The sequence below is a fragment of the Crocuta crocuta genome, unplaced genomic scaffold, assembly GCF_008692635.1.
Source record: "Crocuta crocuta isolate KB4526 unplaced genomic scaffold, BGI_CrCroc_1.0 scaffold19, whole genome shotgun sequence".
Classification (NCBI taxonomy): Eukaryota; Metazoa; Chordata; class Mammalia; order Carnivora; family Hyaenidae; genus Crocuta; species Crocuta crocuta.
Window position 1 is genome coordinate 3,220,266 of NW_027551565.1, and position 22,868 is coordinate 3,243,133.

A 22,868-nucleotide genomic window follows, 5' to 3' on the forward strand; every position below is an offset into this window, starting at 1 on the left:
CTCAAATTTCTAAATCAAAAGTAAGCCTCATATGTTAGAGATTATGCTCAAAATGCAGGTCGGATATTCAGTGACTGAAGGCATGAGGCTGAGTTTAGAAACAGAAGATTTACATCAAGTGACCTGAAGTTTTAAAAAAAATCCCTCAGGGGGAATGACTCTTGGGCTGTTTCACATTATGAAGAAGCAGAATAAATGGTAACCAATGCTAACCAATGGGTGATTAGAAAAAAAAAATAATGAATGATTCAAGGGGCGCCTGGGGTATTCAGTTAGTCAAGCATCTAACTATTGATTTCACCTCAGGTCAGGATCTCAGGGTTCGAGGGATTGAGCCCCATGCCATTACAGCACAGAGCTGCTCCAGATTCTCTCTCTCTCTCCCTCCCCAGTTCACATGCTTTCTCCCTCTCTCATACTCTCTCTCTCTCAAAATAAATACTTTTTAAAAAATGGATGATTCATAGTTATTGGGGGCAAATTGCAGAATGCAGGAATCATGTATAGACTTAGAAAACCAAACTGAGCTTCAAAATTTGAAGGGGAATAAAAGTGGTGGAAAGAAACCAGAAAATCAAAGTAAGGGAAGGCATTAAGTTTAAAACGAACAAATAGGCGAATGAGAGTAGGTGAGAGAGGGGGAAATTGATAATTGCCTATCAAGCAGTTGATATCAAACTGATTTTCATGTTAAGTTAAAGTACTAACAGTAAATAACATAGCACATTTACATTTCTTAGGCAATTCAAATTATGATTGTAAGAGACTGGACCTCAGGAATTAAAAACAACCATAAAGTCTTACTTCTTCTAATGTTAAATACCTAAATACTATAAATATCTTGTTTCACAATTTGTTTTCTTTATAACATTGGAAAATAACCAGCCCAGCTCTTTCTAATTCAACTTCTCATAGAGTTCAGGGAGGACCTCATTATACATTATGACACTTGGAAGTTAACCGGTGACACAGGGCTAGGATAAAAATAACTCAAGAATCAGAAGAGTGAAACATTGGCCCAATTATTAATAAATACCTGAATCTCATTATTTTTTTCTGTTTCCTGGACACACAGCACCCATCCATCTCTATTTCTTTTGACTGTGGACACTGCTCTGTGTTCACAGAAGTGATGAAATGAGTTTAACAGCAGTCTTATTTTCTTCCTTTTATTTTAGACTTCCTTACAAAAGTCTCTCAAAGATTTCTCCAGAGAAGACACAAGGTCAAGCAAACCCTAAGTATGACTATTCTGCCAGAACAAACCCTAAGGGTAGGCCTGTGTCTGCAAGGCCTTCAGTGTCAACATAGAAACTGGCCTTGACAATTGATTTAGGGAATATAGGACTGGTAAGACACAGAGGTAGAATCCAACTGAGAAATATACACTAGTCTTGATTCTGTTGACCTGGCACTGTGACAGTGGGTCACTTATGGCACTTCTTGGTCCTTCCATTTCTTCAGTGAACACAACTAGAACACAACTGAGAGTTGAAGTCCCTTCCAACTCTTAAGATTCTATGAAAGGAAAAACCATTCTCTCCCAGTAACAGGACACATGGTATACAATTACAGGTAAAAGTATTCTGATATCTTAAAGCTCTTCTTCATAATTAAGATGTGAGTACTCAAGAAAGCTCTAAATTAATGATTCACATCATTATACAGGGTGAGTTTAAGAAGAGAAACAATCATTCTGCAAAGAAAAACTGGGAAAGTAAAAACTGAATGAAAAGTTATGGCCTAGAATTTTCTATCAAAAGGTTATAGGAAACTGTAAAGTATTGAATGGTAGTATTTACCATAGGATTGGGCAAACTTATTCTGGAAAAGATCTGATAGTAAATATTTTAGGCTTTGCAGGTCTCAACTGCAACTACTCAGTTCTGCTATTGTGACACAAAAGTGGTTATAGACAGCACATAACTTAATTGGCATCATTATTTTCCAATAAAAGTTTACTTATGGACACTGAAATTTGAATTTCAGATAATTTTTACAATTTCACAATATATTCCTCTTCTTTTGATTTTTCCCCCAGTAACTGAGAACCATTTCTCAGCTAAGGACCACTTACAAAAAAGCAATAGGCCAGGTCTGCCTATAGGCTACAGTTTGCAGAGCACCTGATGTATAGGGAAGGTATAATCCTTCAGTTCACAACATCCATAAGGACCTACCTAAAGTCTTCCTGAGGTTAATAATTTCCCTTGTGGGGTCAAGAGATTAGGTGGGGAAATCACAGAGGAGAATGACTGATGGATAAAAAGGCCGAGGCTTTCCTGCTGGGCCACTGAGATTTCAGACTTAATCTGAAGAGGAAAGCAGAAGATTTGCCAGTCCTCACCTCTCTTTAGCAATAAAAATACTAGCTATTATTTATAAGCGTTTAATATGTGCTGGACAGTGTTCTAAGTACTTGTGTACATCAACTCTTTTGATCTTCACACAACTACTACATAAGGCACACACTATCATTAACATTATCACCATGTGACAAAGACTCTGAGGCGAAAAGAGTTTAAGTTACTTTCCAAAGTTACACAATACATGGCAGAATTGGAGCCAAATCCAAGGCAGTGCAATACTAGTCTGAGCCCTTAAACACAACACTATATTGCTTTTAAGAGATATGAGTACTGAATCTACCTCCATGAAACACGGCCATATCGCAGAAATAACCTGAATTATATTTTACACTGGATTGATTTTTTTCATACAGCTACTTAAGATTCATTATTCTTATTATTCATTCACAGTTGAAATTTTCAAGTCTATTTGTAATGTAATAATAATAAATATCCCAAAGCTGTTGTCCTCAACTAATGTAATTAAATGTACGTCCAATCAAGGATGTTATTCTGTTATTAAAATATTACCTACAGCCCTATCAAATCCTGACAAATGTGTATGAGAATTGTCCTCTGATTCAACATAACTATCCCTATTTTTGACATCAGCTTATTATTCATTAATTTCCTCTTTCCTTTTCTCTCTTCACTGACACAAGCATCAACTGTTTCTATATTTCTTATAAAATTATTCCCTATGCAGTTCTGGGGTATACTTGCTTTCCAAATAGCATATTTTCAGAATATGAAATCCCTCAGCTGTCAACCTGGTTAATTCAAACAGGAAAACTTTCTACTCCCAGTAAACACAGACAAACAAATTCAAATTCAAAAAGCTATTGAGCTAAGTTGGTATAAATTCAAACTAGAGTATTATAACTTTAGGATGTTAAATGTAATCCCCATGGTAACCATAAAGGAAAGAGCTATAAAATATATATAAAAGGACATGAGAAAGGAATTTAAAATTTCACCATAAAAATATCAACTAAACAAAAAAAGACAGTAATGCAGGAAACAAAAGACAAAAAAGTTATAAGACATATAAAAAGCAAACAGTACAATGACAGAAATAAATCCCTCCTTACCAGTAAGGACTTTAAATGTAAATGGATTAAATTCTCTAATCAAAACACAGAGATTGGTAGAATGGATTAAAACACATGATCCAGGGGCGCCTGGGTGGCTCAGTCGGTTGGGCGTCCAACTTCACTCAGGTCATGATCTCACAGTTCATGCACTTGAGCCCCGCACTGGGCTCTGTGCTGACAGCCAGCTCAGTGCCTGGACCCTATTTCAGATTCTGTGTCTCCCTCACTCTCTCACCTTCCCCTGCTCACACTGTCTCTCTCTCTCTCTCTCTCTCAGAAATAAATAAAACCTTAAAAAAATTTTTTTAATAAAAAAATAAAACACATGATCCAACTGTATGCTGTCTACAAGAGATTCACTTAAGATCCAAAAACATGAACAGGTTGAGAGTGAAATGACAGAAAAACACATTACAAGCAAATAGTAAAAAAAGAAAACAGAGATGGATCTACTAATATTAGACAAAATCAACTGTAAATAAAAAATGTTTCTAAGAAATAAACAAGGACAGTATATATTGATAAAAGGTTCAAAGATAACAATTGTAACTATTACACATCTAATGACAAATCAAAATATATGAAGCAAAAACTGACAGAATTGAAGGGGAAGTAGACAGTTCTACAGTAATAATTGGAGAATTTAGTACCCTACTCACAATAATGGATAGAGAAACCACATGGAAGGTAAGGAAATACAGAACATAAACAACACAATAAACCAACTAGGTCTAATAGACTTGTATAGAACACTTGAACCAACAACAAGAGTAGCATACACATTCTTCTCTGGTGCACATAGAACGTTTTCCAGGATAGATAATGTTGTAGGCCATAGCTAAGAATCCAATTTTAAACATAGATATCATTCAAAGTAACTTCTTTGACCACAATATGATAAAATCAATAACAAAAGGAAAACTAGAAAATTTAAAAAATTATGGAAGTTACACAACACACTTTTAAACAACCAATGGGTCAAAGAAGAAATCAAAAGGAAATTAGAAAATACTTAAAGATGAATGAAAAGGGAAACACAACATACTAAAACTTATACAGTGTTACAGGAGAAATTTATAGCTATAAATGCTTACATTCAAAAATAAGAAATACACTGGAAGCTAATGTTTATAACTGTATGTCAACTATACTTCAATTAAAAATAAGTAAGTGTTTAAAGATGAAATATAAAATTTAAGAAAGATCTCAAATTAACAATCAGCTTTACAACTTAGGGAACTAGAAAAAAGAAGACAAACTAAATGCAAAGCTAGCCAAAGCTAGCAGAAAGGCAGAAAATAAGAAAGACTGGAGGAAAGAGCAATGAAATGGAGATAGAAAACAACAGGAAAAAAAAAATCAATGAAATCAAAAGTAGATTTCTTTCAAAAAAAAAAAAAGAGAAAGGATTCAAATCAATACTAAAATCAGAAACAAAAGTGAAGACATTACTACCAATTCTACAGAAATAAAAAGGATTTTAAAAGAGTACTATGAACAATTGCATGCTAACAAAGCAGATAACCTAAATGAAATGGACAAATCCTAGAAACGCAAAACCTATAAGGACTAAATCACAAAGAATATAAAATGTGGATAGATCTCTAACTAGCAAGGTGCTTGAATCAGTAATCAAAAACTCTCAACAAAGAAAACTTGATACTTGAACTTCATAGCTTCACTGGTGATTTCTACCAAACATTAAAAGAACTAACACCAATCCTCAAAATTTCCCAAAAATTTGAAGCGGAGGGAACATTTCCTAACTCATTCTAGAGGCTGCCATTACCCTGACACTAAGCCCAGGCAAAGATACAACAAAAACAAAAATACAGACTAAATAAACAGTCATGCAAAAATCCTCAACAAGATACTAGCAAATCAAATTCAGCAGTATATTAAAAGAATTATATACCATGACCAAGTGGAATTTATTCCTGTAATATAAGGATGGTTCAACATATGAGAATAGATTAATGTAATATACCACATCAACATACTGATGGAAAAAAACACATGATCATCCCAATTGATACAGAAAAAAAATGTGACAATATTCAATACCCTTTCATAATAAAAACACTCAACACAATAGGAATAAAACAAAGCTACCTCCACATAATAAAAGCCACATATGAAAAAAAAACCCACAGTAAATATCATACTCAATAATGAAAGACTGAAAGCTTTTCCTCTAAAATCAGGAACAAGGCAAGGGTGACAGCTTTCACCATTTTTATTCAACACAGTACTAAGTTTTAGCCAGAGCAATTAAGCAAAGGGAGGGAAGGAGAAAGGAAGGAAGGGCATCCAAATTGGAAAGAAGTAAAATAATGTTTGTATAGATGATATGATCTTATATATAGAAAACCTTAAAGACCCACAAAAAAAGCTGTTAGGATAAATGAATTCAGGAAAGTAGCAGGATACAAAGTCAACACACAAAAATCAGTTGCATTTCTATATATGAACAATAACAATCTGAGAAGGAATTACAAAAACAATTTCATTTACAATCAAATCAAAATAATAAAATACTTAGGAATAAAGGAGGTAAAAAAGTTGCACGGTGAAAACTACAAAACATTGCTGAAAAAATGTTAAGAAAACATAACTAAATGAAAACACATCTGACATTCACGGATTGGAAGACAATTTAGTTAAAATGTCAATACTACTCAAAGCAATCGACAGATTCAATGCAATTTCTATCCAAATCCCAATGACATTTTCTGCAGAAATAGAAAAACCCATCCTAAAATTCATATGGAATACCAAGGGACTCTGAGTAGCCAAACCATCTTGAAAAAGAACAAAATTGAAAGACTCACACTTCCTGATTTCAAAACTTATCTCAAAGCTACAACAATCAAAACAGCATTATATTAGCATGAAGACAAATATATAAACCAATAGAATTTAAAAAGCCCTGGGGCGCCTGGGTGGCTTAGTCGGTTAAGCGTCCGACTTTCGCTTGGGTCATGATCTCGCGGTTCATGGGTTCGAGCCCCGCTCGGGCTCTGTGCNCCAGAAGTAAACCCTCACATCTATGGTCACATGATTTCTGACAAGGCTGCCAAGACCATTTTATGGAAAAAGGACAGTCTTTTCAACAAATGGGCCTGGAAAACTTAGGTATCAACATGCCAGAGAATGAAGCTGGATCATTACCTAACACTATCCACAAAAATTAACTCAAATGGATTAAGGACATAAATATGAGACCTAAAACAATAAAACTTTTAACAGAAAAGAGAACAAAATCTTCGCTGCATGAGATTTGGCAATCATTTCTTGAGCATGACACCAAACCACAGGTGGCAAAAGAAAAAACAGATAGGGGCATCTGGGTGGCTTAGTTAGTTAAGTGTCTGACTTCGACTCAGGTCATGATCTCAGGTCATGATCTCATGGGTTCGAGCCCCTCATCAGGCTCGGAGTTGACAGCCCAGAGCCTGGAGCCTGCTTCAAATTCTGTCTTGCTCTCTCTCTGCCCCTCCCCTGCTTGTGCTGTCTGTCTCTCTCAAAAATAAATAAATGTTAGAAAAAAGAGACAAATTGGACTTAAGGAAAAATTTAAAAATTTTGTGCACCAAGAACACTATCAATAAAGTAAAAAGACCAACAGAATGGTGGGGCGCCTGGGTGGCTTAGTCGGTTAAGCGTCCGACTTTCGCTTAGGTCATGATCTCGCGGTTCGTAGGTTCAAGCCCCACATCGGGCTCTGTGCTGACTTCCAGCTCAGAGCCTTCAGCCTGTTTTAGTCTGTGACTCCCTCTCTCTCTGACCCTCCCCTGCTCACGTTGTCTCTCTCTCTCTCTCTCCTAGAAGTAAATAAAACATTAAAAAAAATTTTTTTTAAAAGACCAACAGAATGGAAGAAAATATTTTCAAATCATGACACTGATAAGTGATTAATATCCAGAATATACAGAACTCTTAAAACTCAACAACAGAAAAACAAACACCCTGATTCAAAAACAGGATGGGAGAGATAAGGGTGTGCATCAAGTTGTTAACATCAGTAACCTTGGAGAAGAAGGTGCAAAAGATACACAGGGGTCAAGATTATTATTCCTTTCTTTATGCAGCTTTGTATTTTTAGGCTTACTGCAATTTTTCAGGTAACCATAAAGATCTAATAAAGGGGGAATTTTGCCACCATTTAAAAAGAAATACGCCCATTTCTGTCACTGGTCTACTTCAAGGCTTATGAAAGGCTCTGGAATATTGTGAACTTGTTCTAGTTGACTGGGAGAAGATAATAACTTCTAGAATTGGTTGTCCTCCCCTACGGCAATTTTCCTTCTTTCTTCCTTGTTGAAGAACCTCTATTTTGTTCAGGTATAACAGAACCATGGGCTTTAACGGAGGCAGAAGAATATCTTGATGAGCCTTAGTATAGCTATCCCCAAAGTATAATCCAAAGAGTCCACATAACCAAGAGTAGCCCCCTTTTCCAACTATTTATGTGTGTGAGGCTAAATTTTCTTCATGCAATTCTAAAACAATACAACACGCAGATTGAAGGCAGAAACAGACAGGAGAATATATGTTTTATCCAGGTAGGCATTAAAGAGACTTGCAAAGTGGAAAGGAACACTACTCTTTCTTACAAATGTGTTTTGTTTTGAAAAATAGTTTTCAGGGGCACCTAGATGGCTCAGCGGGTTAAGCGTCTGACTTTGGCTCAGGTCATGATATCACTGTTTGTGAATTCAAGCCCCGTGTCCAGTTCTGTGCTGAGATTCAGATCCTGTGTCTCCCTCTCTCTTAAAAATAAATACACATTAAGATGAAGTTTTTAAGTATGCAAGAGTCTTGAGATCAAAGTCCAATTATGTTAACTGATTTATCGAAGTCTGGCTCAGGAATGGACCTGCAATAGCAATTCTAGCCAATGATGAGATTTATTCTTGGGCAAGGGGAGGTGGGGGAAGCACGGCCTGGAAAGATCTACTTTGCTCTTAGAAAGAAGCTTTGCGAGAAGAAACTATGCTCCCTCTGGGCAGGGATGTGTTTGGAGCTGCTGCCAAAGTAGCTGTGCCTCATCTGACCTAGGGGCAATCCGCCGAAGGACCACGCCAACATGCTGAGAACGGCAGAACCTAGTTCTCGGCTGACATCACTGAGCCACTGATTAACCAACTCTTGACCTGCCCTGTCTCACACCTCCTGTTCATGAACAATGAATATTGTTTTAGTTCAAGGCACTGTTAATATGATTCTGTGGCTTGGCCCAGAACGCAATTTTATTCAGCATTTTTGTTTGTTTTTTTTCCAAATGTTAAGGACTTAAGAACCAAATTAACAGAACAAAGCACAGAAAGTTCCTTTCTATGTTTGCATTTTGTTCATTTATGAATCCCAGGTGCCTTTATCTGCATGCTGTGAATATTGATGAAAATATCATGGCTCATCAGCTCAGACCTTCCCACTGTCAAAAATCCTTTCATGGGCTGAATATTTCCACTCTGCTCAAACAATACCCTGGGTGTGGAATTATAACTAGAGCAGCACAAATTTATCACTACGCTGGGGGAAAAAAATCAGGACACACATTCCAATGACAGCAGGGAAGGAGAACTACTCCCTTCATAGACAGGGGGCACACGTGTTTTAAGACCCTTTAAAACGTGCAGAAGGGAACCAAAACGGTCAACAACTCTATTGCCTTCTTCACTTTACACATAAGGAAATTGAGGCCAAAAAGGCCATGTCACATGACCAGCTCAATAGCAGCAGAAGAGGTGCCTTCAAACCAAACATGTTAACTATTTATCTTGTCAGCACCACAGGACCTCGAGAATGAGTTTAATTAAGAAGGGGACTCAAATGAGTCTCTCAGTTTCTGGAAGAATTTAGAGAAAGCAAATGGTATTAAAATAAAAAATGACTTCCCCTTCAGTATCAATCAGTTTCTACACTGTAAATTAAAAAGTGAGAGAAAAAGCAGGAAGGAGCTTAATACCGTGTGTGTAAATGGAACTCAAAAAGTACTTGTTCAACTAAACGAACTTAATTACAAAGCAGGATTTGTAATCAAATAAGCAGTTTTCCCAGCTACCTAATCTCTCTTAGGAAACATTAGGCTGCATTTGGAGACCCTCTCAGATTGTGGAGCTAAATTCAATCTCCTCAGAGGAAGTCTGCTCCTGAGTTCACGCAAGCTTAACTTTCTATATGTTCTACACATTCATTTACTTGGGGTGAGAGTGAGGAGGGAGCAGAAAAGTGCTAAGGATAAAGAAGGAGAAAGGAAGAAAAGTAGCTTTAAGCCTCAAAATTATAGGAAAAAATAAAATACAGCCTAATACACAAACACACACACACACACAGCTCAAAATTAACATTCTAGGGAGGATATTGGTCATGGGTCCTCTGCCGCTTGGCAAGGGAATCTTCATCGCTGATGCCGGCCATGAGGTACTTGAGCCCTGTGATCCAGGTGCGAGCCTCCTCAGGGTTGGAGGTGATGAGATCCAGAGACTCCATGTGGTTGCCATGGTAGATGGTAAAGCAGCAGCTGGGATCGAAGTGGCCCTCAGCTTGTCTGTGGAATATTTCAGACTGTCGACCTTCGGTGACTTTGTAAATGGAGTCAATAAGTACTGTGAGGAAAGTGGAATGCAGTTACATGGCAGGTGAAGATATGTAAAAGGATTAAGGATTAAGAAAAAAAGTACCAAAATCATCTTAAATTTTAAAAATAAGCATGAACTGGGGTGCCTGGGTGGCTCGGTCGGTTGGGAGTCCGACTTCGGCTCAGGTCATGATCTCACGGTTTGTGGGTTCGAGCCCTGCGTCGGGCTCTGTGCTAACAGCTAGCCCAGAGCCTGGAGCCTGTTTCAGATTGTATCTCCCTCTCTCTCTGACCCTCCCCTGCTCATGCTCTTTCTCCCTCTCTCTCTCTCAGAAATAAATAAAAAAACATTTAAAATTTTTTTTTTAAAAATAAGCAGGAACATGGGGCTCCTGGGTGGCTCAGTTGGTTGAGCATCTGACTTCAGCTCAGGTCATGATCTCACAGTTTGTGAGTTTGAGCTCCACATCGAGCTCTGTGCTGACATCTCAAGCCTGGAGTCTGTTTCGGATTCTGTGTCTCCTTCTCTCTCTGCCACTCCCTCTCTTGTGCTCTGTCTCTCCCTCTCTCTTTCAAAAATAAATGAGCATTAAAAAAAAAAAAAAAAAGCATGAACAAAATCACTGTCTGTGAATCGTGGTATTAAGTTCAAATGTGAACTACAAGCCCTATCATTTCCTGCCAGGAGCCCTCTGCAAATACCACTTTACCTTCCTGAGCAGCCTGGGTAATGCCCTCTCAAGCTTTGAGTCAGAATCTGTTGAAATTTATGATAGGAAGATCGATGTATACAAAAGACTCGTAGAAAAAGGAGACTATGAATACATCAAATTTATAGTTTACATATTTGCACAGGGAAAACATACAAAGACCTCAAACCAACCTTGGAGTTTTACAATACATATAAGAAGATAGTTAAAAATTGGGAGGAAAAAAATTGGGGGTAACCAAATAGCATAGCTAAATGTAACTAGTATTTAGAGAAAGAATGCGAGGATGGTGAAGGTAGAGCGGGGCTTGGAGAGGGAGAGAGGTGGCACCCCAGCAGAAACAGCATAAGATAGAAAAACATGAGATCCACTCCAGGGATATTAAATAGGCCATTTACGCCAAGCTGTAAAGCTCAAGAGAGGGAGGAAGGGGAGATAAAGCTAGAAAGGTAGGTAGAGGCTAGATCAGAGACAGCCTGATACAAGAGGCCAAAGATTAGCATCATACAGGTAAGAGGAACACTGCAAGTTTGGATCAAAGAAGCACCAGCAGGGATGGTACTTTTTTATTTGTTTGCTTGTTTTTAAGCATGAATCAGAAGGGTTGTAATCTTACTGAACCATCTCTATACCATCTCTTCCACTCTGCCTTAATGGCAAAGTCATAATTTTCTTCTGGTATCAACTCATTCTCCAAATGATTCACAGGGAAATGAGCCCATACCCACTCTGGGGCAAGTTCTGGTGAGTCTAAGCCATGGGGGTGACCCCATTCCTATTTCTTGTGATTACTCTGGGTGTAAGAATGTAACTCAGTTCTAACCAAGGAGACATGGGTAGTCTGCTTTGAGAGAAAATTATGGAAAGAGGTCCTCTCTCCTGAAAAGGAAGTACTATGTTGCTGCTGCCTTGACTACAGGGCCAACACACAAGGGACAGAGCCAAGAGTACTTGGGAAAACAGAGCTAGAGGCTCAAGGTCCCATGCCTGGGCCTGCTGATCTCTGTCTTGTTACGTGAGATGATATATTTATCCTGTCAGCCTAATTTAGTCAAAGTCCTGTGCTACTTGAAGATGAAAGTATCTTAACAGACAAAAGCAGAAGAAAGTAGCAAAATGGAGATTGGTTAGGAAGTTTCTCAACAAGCTCAAAGGTGACGAGACCACAGACCAAGGAAGTTCCTATGAAAATGGAAAGGAAGAAGATGAGAGAGCCATTGCATGGGACCCAACACGGACTTGGTGCTGACTGTATAAGGCATGGGAGAGAGGGCTTAAGTAAGAGACAGATCAAAGCTCTTTGCTTGATCAATTAAAACAATTTTGTTAATTCACTAATCGGTTACTGTGCTCAGAATAATGCGATACACTTTAAAGCCTATTGGATCTATGATATCCTTCACCTTTTATAAAAAAAAATTTAATAAAAGGCCTCAGTCTATAAAACATCACTAAAAAATATATTATGTCTCCAACATGGGAAATGTTAACATTTACGGCATGCATGGGTAAGAAAACTTTTATGGACTGAAACTTCCAAAGAATTAAAAAGGCAAAAATGGTCACTACTTATTCAGTCTTTCTGCATCCTTTAGCAACTGACCCCAAAACTTGCAAAAATATCAAAGTTTCAAAGATCTGAGGCTGTCAAAGAGCCCAGCCAATATAACCCACGTATTACTATATCAAGCCACGAAAAGAATTCAAAGGTTGGTCTTACTTTTTGCCTTCTCACTCTTCCTAGAGGGTCTCCATCGGAGGCGGGTCCGATGTTCATCCAGGTAAAAGAGCCGGACAAGCCCTTTGGTCCCACGTTTCAGTTTGATCATTTGTGTCCCGGACTGCATCACACTCATGCATCTTTCAACTACAAAAGACATAAGAACACTTTCAGCTCTTATACAATGCACATGCAGATTGGTGTTCAGAAATTTCACTGTCAAATAAAATCTCTGATTCACCCCTAAAGATGTTAAGGACCAGAAGACAAAGTTGGTAAAGGAAATCTAGAAAGAGCTATTAAGGAATTGATTTACCAGTCTTAAGCCGGTAAAAAGCCTTCCTGATTGAAATAAAATTCTACTTCCAGATAAACAATGCACTAATGCTGCATAGAGCCATCTTTTATTCTAACAAGCAACATGTTTTTTTCTTTTTTATGAGACTGATCATTTGATACCCGGAATTATATTCATAAGACAATTCTCAGACTTCGTATCAAGTCTTGTGAGTTTTTATATAGCCAGTTGTAAGAACATCTTATGATAATGTTTTCAAATATAATCAATGGAAACAAGTTGACAAAATGCTAACAATTTTTGAAGTTGAATAATGGTTACTTATGGGTTCATATTATTATATTCTTGGATACATTTGAAAATAGATAAATATCATTTTTTAAATGTGATCAGAAAAAAAATCATATTTTCGCAATTGAACATAAAACTGTTGATTAATGAAATTAACTGCTAACATTTTCCACCTAGAAGAATAGCTCAGTGATTGAATTCAGGTAATACTCAGATCACCATTGTCGAAGTTAAAATTATCATTTAGAGGCACCGGGGTGGTTAAGTGGGTTAAGTGTCCAACTCATGATGTCACAGTTTGTGAACTCATGTCTGTGCTCATAGAGTAGAGTCTCCTTGGGATTCTCTCCCTCCCTCTCCTACTGCCCCTCAAAATAAATAAATAAACTGTAAAAAATAAATAAATAAAATAAAATATTTTTTTTAACTATCACTTAAATCCTCTCTGCTTTGAGATAAGCCTTGTTAGAAATGGGCATCTAACAATGTTTCCTGTTTCCCCTTCTTTGGTAACTGGAAATACTCTTTTCCCATTTCATGTGCTACTGGTGGCCCCCAACTAAGAAATGGGCACCTGTCTAACTTAAGCTAAGAGCAAATTTGACTCCCTTCCAAAGAACACAAATCCTGATCTGACCATTGAAAGAAAACAGAATTGAGTTGTTTCAATGGCCAAGACTTAAGAGATGCTCTTGCTTGGCCACCTTACGATGCCATAGCTGTTAAGGTTATCCCTGAGGCTGATGCTTTCCCTTTATTCTGTAAGTTAACCAAACTCTTCCAAATACTTTCTTATTATATTAGCCAGAGATAGATTTATTTCACCAGCTAATACACAGGCACGTAAATAACCGCTAGAACACTAGAAACATCTGGCTCTGAGTACCTTTCTTATCAAGCAGTATGCTGTTAGAAACAGATGACTGAAACAGAAAAGAGACTCCAGCAACACCAGACTTCAGCTTTCTCGACTAAGTATCTTGCCTTTACCAAGAGAGATAATGTGATCTTAAAGCTGAACATTGTATGTGCAAGGTACTCACTAAAAGTAACTTCAACGCAACCAACTTTCACTGTTCTTCACATGAGGAGCCTTTTCTTTTCCAAAGAAATTAAGGAGGAACTGCATAGTATTAAGCATCGCTTTAGGATTTGATATTGCAAGGAAAGTGAAGTATAGGTTGCTCATTCTCATTTTACTTGACATATCAGATATCCAAAAGTAATGAAAATATGGCTTCAGAAGACAAACACAAACTTAAAGTATTTACTTTGAAGCACAGAACAAAATTTGAGATTTGGTTTTGCATGCATTAGGAAATAAGCACCATTTATTTAGGTAACAAAAGCCCAGATTTGAATACTTGGCAGCCACATTGACCAAGCACCCACCCTCCATAGAGCACCCACTACTGAGCACCATTCATTTAGGTAACAAAAGCCCAGATTTGAATTCTTGGCAGCCACACTGACCATCTCACACCAGTAATTAGAGAAACAAAAGAGAGTATCAGTGAATCAAGTCAAATCAACAAAGCCAAAACTCCTAGAAAGACCGAGGAACTTGAGTGACCATCAATTATAATAGGTCACATGGGGGCACTTGGCTGGCTCAGTCAGTAGCACATGTGACTCTTGATCCTGGTGTTGTTAAGTTTGAGCTCCATGTTGGGTGTAGAGATTACTTTAAAATCTTTTCTCAAAAGTAATAATTTTTATTCTAAAACCAAAGACCCCACTAAAAAGGAGAACTACAGACCAATTTCCCTGATGAACATGGACACAAAAACTCTCAAGAAGATACTAGCCAACCGGATCCAACAATACATTTATTATTCATCACAGTCAAGTGGGATTTATACCTGGGATGCAGGGCTGGTTCAACATCTGAAAACCAATCAATGTGATACATCACATTAATAAAATAAAGGACAAGAACCATATGATCCTCTTAATAGATATAGAAAAAGCATTTGACAAAATACAGCATCCTTTCTGGATAAAACCCTCAAGAAAGTAGGGTTTTTCTTATAAACGCCATATAAGAAAAACCCACTGCTAATATCACACTCAATGGGGAAAAATGGACAGCTATCCCCCTAAGGTCAGAAACATGACAGGGATGTCCACTCTCACCACTGTATTCAACATAGTATTGGAAGTCTTAGCCTCAGCAATCAGACAACACTAAGAAATAAAAGGCATTCAAATCAGCCCAGAGGAGGTCAGGCTTTCACTCTTCACAGATGGCATGATATTCTATAGGGAAAACCCAAAAGATTCCACCAAAAAACTGCTAGAACTGATGCATGAATTCAGCAAAGTCGCAGGATATAAAATCAAAGCACAGAAATCAGTTGCAGCAGAAAGAGAAACCAAGGAATCAATCCCATTTACAATAGCACCAAATCCCACACACTATCTAGGAACAAACCTAACCAAAGAAGTGAAAAATCTATACACTGAAAAAGTATAGAAAGCTTATGAAAGAAATTGAAGAAAACACACAAAAAAAGGAAAAATATTCCATGCTCATGGATTGGAAGAACAAATATTGNTTCACAGGGCTAGAACAAACAATCCTAACATTTGTATGGAACCAGAAAAGATCCCAAATAGCACAAACAATCCTGGAAAAGAAAACCAAAGCTGGAGCCATCACAATTCCAGACTTCAGGATGTATTACAAAGGTGTAATCATCAAGACAGTATGGTACTGGCACAAAAACAGACACTCAGATTAGTGGAACAGAATAGACAACCCAGAAATGGACCCGCAAACATAAGCAAGAGAACACAGGTAAAGCAGAGAACAAGGAGACTTTGTCCTTGCCTTAAACTGGTTAAATTTTAAGAAAATAAAACATCTAAAAGGAAAAATTTATTAATGGTAGTTTAGAGCTATGGTCAAAAACACAGTCTGAATCTAGACAACTTGAGGTAAAATTCCAGATCTGCCACTTCACTAGCTTTTTGACCTTGGGCAAGTTACCTAATCCCTGTGTGCTTCCATTTCCCTATCAATAAAATGAGGATAATAATCTTGAAATTTTGAGGATTGAATGAGCCAATTCATGTAAAGTACTAAAAACAGTGCCTGGCATATCATAAACACTATAAATGGTAGCTACTATTACGGTTGTATCATTGACAGAAATATTGTGGGAGTCTACAGAGAAAGGAAAATACAGTGGCCTGTAATGGGAGAAAGTGTGGTGATAACACAGTATCAATAGTGCCTGGGGACAGAAAAGAATAGAGGTAAGCTCAGAGGATAGGGAACAATGGGTCTCCAACTTTGCAAGTGTGACTCAAAAGGAAAATGACTAGACAAATGATTCCATGGGCTCGATACAAGTAGGTTGTAGGGAGCTGGGATGTGGTAGAATAAGATCTTAATCCTTTGGCAATGAGAGATTCACTAGACATTTCTGAGCAAAGGATGGGCAGGATAAAAACATGATTCAGGAAGATGTCTCTTTGGGAAGAAAGAATAAAATAAATTGTTTAAACCAGAGTGGAAAATTGAATTAACTGTACTATCAAAGATCTAATAACGAATGCTGCTTATACATCTGACACAGTGTTCTCTACTTTGTTCACACTGCCCCTTCTTTGTCTTCCCTTTTCACAGAATCCCTCATCTTTCTTAAATCTAAAATGGAACTGCTATGGCTATAACATCTCAACACTTTAACAAGGAAGCCACAATGATATAGAAGTATAATCAGTTATTTGAGCTAATAAATACCACTTAACATTCAACAAGCGTCATTCAGAGAAATCCAAACATTTTATTTATTTTTTAAACATTTTTGTCACATTTATTTATTTCTTGAGACAGAGCATGTGAGCAGGGGAGGAGCAGAGAGAGGAGGGGAGACACAGAATCCGAAGCAGGCTCCAGCCTCTGAGCTGTCAGCACAGAACCCAAAATGAGGCTCAAACTCACAAACCACGAGATCATGACCTGAGCTGAAGTTGGACACTTACCCAAGTGAGCCACCCAGGCGCCCCAAACCCACGTATTTTAGAAAGTAGGATCCAATCCTTCAATGTGGACATGACTTTATATTACATATTAATATCCACCAGCTTCTATTTATCCCAGAACTCAGCCATGAGCTAAGACTTCATCCACTGCAGTAAGCAAACATATATGATGAAAACGTATTTGGCAGAGCTAGGATCTGAAACAATGTGATGCTTAAATTCTTTATGTAGCTGCTTTTGCTTTTCATCACATAGAAAAGCCATTTAGTTAGAGTCAAATTGAGAAATCAAGTTCAGTGGAGTCTTGAGAGGCATCTAACGTATCTCTCCCTTCCTCAAAACCTCATTGTAGACAATCCATTGAGTTGTAAAGCTAACCAAAAAAGGACCACCCTCAGTCATTCTTCGTAACTCACTCAATGTTGGAGATAAATATTTTTTCCAATGTCATCGAAATCATAAAGTGTCAGCTCAAGCCAATTTCTTTATGTTCTGCCTTCTGTAGAAATAAATAATAGCAGTTGCTACCCACATAGAAGTCATTCTCCAAACACGCATAAAAAGGACAAGAAACAAGGGAACAAAGGAAAACTTCCAGTGACAGATAAACAAGGGTAGAGTTCCAGGGGCTTAGAATGATATAACCTTATCACGCACATTCCCAGGGCTGGAAGGTGTCTGGGAAAGTCTGCAAATACAGGTCACATATTCAGGCAGCTACCAACATAAGCACAATCCCTTTGAATCTACATTTTGTCTATAGTAGCCTTAATATTTTTAGAAAAGAAGTTTATTTTGATACAATACAGCATCATTCAGGAATATGAAAAGAGAAACACCCATAACACACATATTGTTTTTGTCTTTTATGCTCCAGACTTCAATATGTACACAAATTTGACATACTGGTTGCAATCAAGATATTTAGGTCATTTGGCACACTGCTTTTTTTCATTTGTGTAATAAACAGCTTTCCATGTTTCTACATAGTCTTAATAATTATCACTTTAATGGCTGCCTCACAAAATAGTATAAATATTTGAAGAGCAGAACAAATGAAGAAAAGACTATATTCCTAACTACATTACATAATTAGAGTTTTAAAACTTTTAACAGAGTTTTATCTGTAAAATGAAAGGCCTAACAAAGTAGTCTAAAAGGTCCTTTAGAATTCAATTCTTTGAAAGGATTAAATCAATCATTTCTGCCAATTTAAAATAAGTACATTTCCTTAGGGTTTATTGGTTTACTAAAACCTTCAAGCAGAAAATGGTATAAAAAATATACTTCTGATTTGAAGTATAATAGAGAGTATATATCATTGGAGGAGAGATTCCCAAAATTTCCACTAAGTGCATATGACATCTAAGAGGGTTTAACTCTGTATGCCATGCTTGAATCAGAGATCATCACATCTTAGTAGGAATGTCTAACACACTACCTGATGTGAATTTTGTAACAGCTATATTGCAGTACAATTTATATACATTAAAATCCACCTGTTTTAAATGTACAATTTAATGCCTTTAGTACATCTACCAAGTTGTGATTTTTTTTTTTTTTTTTGAGAGAGAGAGAGAGAGCATGTGTACAAGCAGGGGAGGGCAGAGGAAGAGGGAAAGAGAGAATCTTAGCAGACTCCATGCTCTGCTCAGAGCCTGAAGTGGGGCTCAATCTCATGATCATGAGATCATGACCTGAGCTGAAATCAAGAGTCAGTCATTTAACCAATTGAGCCACCCAGGAGCCCTACTGATCTTATTTTAGAACATGTCCATGACTCCAAGAAGAAACCTCATGTCTGCTTGCCATCATACTCCATTTCACCTACAGCTCTAGACAACCACTAGCCAGCTATCTCCATAGATGGGTCTTCTCTAGATATTTCACATAAATGGAAATCTTACAATCTGCAGTCTTATCTGTCTGGCTTCCTTCACTCAGCATATTTTTGAGGTTTCTATAATGATTGTGTTCATTTGTTTTTTGTCTTCTCTTTACCCTCCCTCATATCACGTTAAACTCTTCCTCAGCCATTTAGGGTAAAAATGACCCTGAATAGGAAACTGATTGAATAAAATACTATATGCATATATACAGTGGACTAGTATATAACTGTAGAAGAGAATAAAAAAAGATCTCCATAAACTGATCTGGAATAATTTCTAGAAGATATTAGTAAGTGAAAAAGGCAAAGTATAAATAACTATATATGCATACACATATACATATATATGGTATGTTACTTTTGTGTAAGAAAAGCTTGGGAATGTTTTAAAAATATACAAATATTTATCTTTACAAAAACAAACACAAGGATAACCCAGAAAATAATGAAGCCGGTTACCTGCAAGGATGGGAGAATATCAAGGAGAAGGGATATGGGAGGGACCTCTCTTAGTATCCTATATGTTCAAAATTACAGTTAACTCAGTAAGAATGAGGAGGGAAACAAACACAGAAAGTAAATAGGAGCACAGACATAGACCTATCTGCATGTTTGTATTTGTATGGATATATGTGTACACACACACATACACACACACACCTACCTGCATATGTTTCCTAGCTCTGTTCTTTAAAAGGCCAAGAAGCAACATCACCTCCAGCACTAATAAGCAAAACCAGGGCCCTGCTCATTCTCTGCTCTAAATGTCACCTGGAGACACCTTCTCACACACGGGGTCACAACTATGCCTGTGTTAAGCCATATGAGAATATTGCTTGCGCTACTTTGTAAACACATTTATTATGGGACAGTGCTCATCAAACTGTGCATTGGCAGCAAAAAAATAAAATAAAATAAAAAAGGTCCAGATCCCCTCCAAGAGAATCCTTCAGCAAAAGGTACATGAAAAATGTGAATTGATTTCTTGCCAGCTTCTATAGATTAGAGTAAATCTGAGTGACTGAAAGGGATTAGCTTCTGGAAACAATTTCATTTCTATGTGGAAAAAGTGTCAAATGATGCAGATAATGTTTCTCTCAAAGGAAGGAAAGGGAGATTTCCTAAAATCATCAGAGCAGATGATTCTCCACACAGACCAAACCATATTTTGGGACCCGGTGCCCAGTAAGGACAGAGACAGCTTGTGGTTGGGCCATGCAGTTGGGTCACAGGGGCAGTCCACAGGGCCAGGGCAGAAGCAGATCTGTCACAGACTGGCCATGTGCATTTCAGAAGGTCACAGAATATCTCTGAATATCCCACTACCCTCAAACTAAAAATCCATTTTCCTCTAAGCTGTACGAGTCCATAGAAAAGCTGATCTAGCCTTCGTAAGTAGTATCTTATCTTTCAGGAAGATAAAATTCTAGTTAGTCCAAAAGTCTTTTAGAATAACTTAAAAAAAAGAAAACCTGATTAACATCTGGATAGCTTAACAGAACATGAATTTTTATAACGATCTTCATATAAAAATTATAACTGTTCTTCACAGGGAATGGCCTCACTTGAAAAGCTCCTGCTCGCCAGCAATGGAGCCTTAAAGTCAAATCACATCAGTTTATGACTAAATGTGCTTACAAATGACCATGGAGTGAGTGCTCCACTCTTATGTCCTGATTCTTCCCAGGGAAGAGCAAACATTGTAGAGTTCATTGATTTTTCTTTCCAATACCTAAATCACTCCTGTGGAGATGATTATTGGAAAGGTTTTAGAAACTAATTGGTTGGCAGTAACATTTTGGAACTTGTTTGCAAACTTTATATGCACATAGTCAATATGTCTGCAAACTTGATAAATACGTATGGGGGATTTAGATCAAAGAAAGGATGAAAAGAATTTATCCGTAATTTTTAAATGTCAGAACCTTTTCTTCTATTTTGTTAAAGCCTTCCAGATAACACTGTCTTTTTTAATGAGTCCTATTTTGTATTCAACAACTGTTTCTGCTCCATAATTGTTAACCCTGGGAAACAAATGAGATACAAGAGAGAATTCATAACAATATGATTTTGTTGGTTTTATTTAACATCACTCAATGGGGAGGGGATATAGATTAATTTCATAAATTCTAAATTTAGTTCCATCTAATATGTAAAGAGTTTTCTGCTTCAACATAAGATAAGAAATGGCAGTGTTGCCACCATTTCGCAAAATGATTATAAAATACATACATACAAAAGCCTAGAGTTTATTCCATCATTTATTAAGTGATAGGACATTGTACTGGATCTTTAGAAGCAGAATTCCCAAGCCACAATAAATACTAGTATTTATGTACAGAGAATATTGCCAGCTAACAAGGCTCCCTCATGGTTCTCCACTCTAGCTGCACATCAAAAGCACTGAGGGACCTCCTTAGAAGTGTTGAACACAAAGCCCTATCTCATACCAATTAAGTCACCATCTCTCAGAATGGGGCTGGATGGGGGATTTTCCTGGGAATCCAGAGTTAAGACTACTGACATATTATCTCAATTATTCCTCTAAATATCCCTGTGAAGTAGAAATAACTAAATGCCCCTCCCTGTAAAGCAAACGAAACAGACTCAGAGAAGTGAAGCATTGTCTGAGATAATAAAGCTAGTAAATGGCAGACAAGCCTTGACACCATGTACCCAGATTTCCCAGATCTCTCCCCATTTCAGCGCAAGGAATGTCTGCCTTTATGTCCTATCCAGGCCCCTAACTGGCTCAGCACTAGTAAGTTTTTTAAGCAGTCTGGATTCCGATGTTCTGATCTATAGAAATAAGGAATCAGGTTTGCTTGACTCCTAAGACCTCTTGTGCCAAATACTAAGAGTCTATAACATACCAAGTCTAGCTTCTAGAAACTTCATGTATCATGGTGATACCACTTCCTGGTAATCATAAGACTGGTAAGTAGTATGTAAAAATTAACAATAAAATAGGGAGTAGGATATACAAAATAAGGACACTAAGGACTAAGGAGGGTTGGAGTGAATTGAGGTAAATCCCAGAGGAGACAGAATTTAAGCCTGGCCCTGAAGATCATAATAAGAACACTTGATGTATTTTTCTTTTCAAATGTTCTTGGTCTGGGCCTGTGCACATTTTTCCTCCAGACTTAGAATGTACAAATGGTAGTTGTAATTATTTTAAATGAATTATAAATACTCTGCCACATGAAAAAATTAGACTCTAGAGGCCCCGGGTTGCTTCAGTAGGTAGAGCACGCGACTCTTACTCTTGGGATTATGAATTCAAGCCTCACACTGGGTGTAGAGATTACTTAAAAAGAAAATCTATAAATAAATAAACTCTATTTTTTTTGTTTTTGTTTTGTTTTGTTTTTAGAGAGAGAAAGAGAATGGGGAAAGGAAGAGGGAGAGAGAGAATCTTAAGCAGGCTCCATCCCAGCACAGAGCCTAAAGCAGGGCTTCATATCACAACCATGAGATCATGAGCTAAGCTGAAATCAAGAATCAGACGCTTAACCAACTAAGCCACCCAGTGACCCCAGAGTCTAGTTTTTGTTCTTAGTAACTAGAAAGCCAGTTTCATTTATTTCTTACACCTAATCTTCCTGGATGATTTCTTGGGTGACACTGGGCGAGGGCAGTTTATTCAGCTATATGAGTAAGACTTAACCTTCCTGAAAGCCAGCAAGATATTTTCTCTTAGTTCTATAAGCACTGTCATGTCAGAGCATAAAAGTATTTTTACTGAGTATGTTAAAAAGAACAAGAAGTTTACCATATTACACATTAATTTCAAAGTGCTAGCTTATTATGTGATTGGCAGTTAGGTCAAAATGGAAGTGTACATGGTTACTAGGAGACAGAAGCTGAATGTGCTCTTTGGACAAATCCAACTTCTCCTAAGATAGCAACTGGTCCCCAGTCTTGGCTTTCTTTAAAATAC

General features: G+C 37.4%; 1 protein-coding gene across 1 annotated transcript in view; it reads right to left on the bottom strand.

The window, feature by feature from the left end:
• The window catches only part of PLCH1 (phospholipase C eta 1), a 204,414-nt gene that overhangs the window by 74,930 nt on the left and 106,616 nt on the right, over positions 1–22,868 (bottom strand). The window contains exons 3-4 of the mRNA XM_077750100.1: positions 12,456–12,602; positions 9,810–10,053 (exon numbers count right to left, since the gene is read on the bottom strand). Of these exons, the coding sequence (XP_077606226.1) occupies positions 9,810–10,053; positions 12,456–12,602 (391 nt within the window). The remainder of the gene's footprint in view (positions 1–9,809; positions 10,054–12,455; positions 12,603–22,868) is intronic.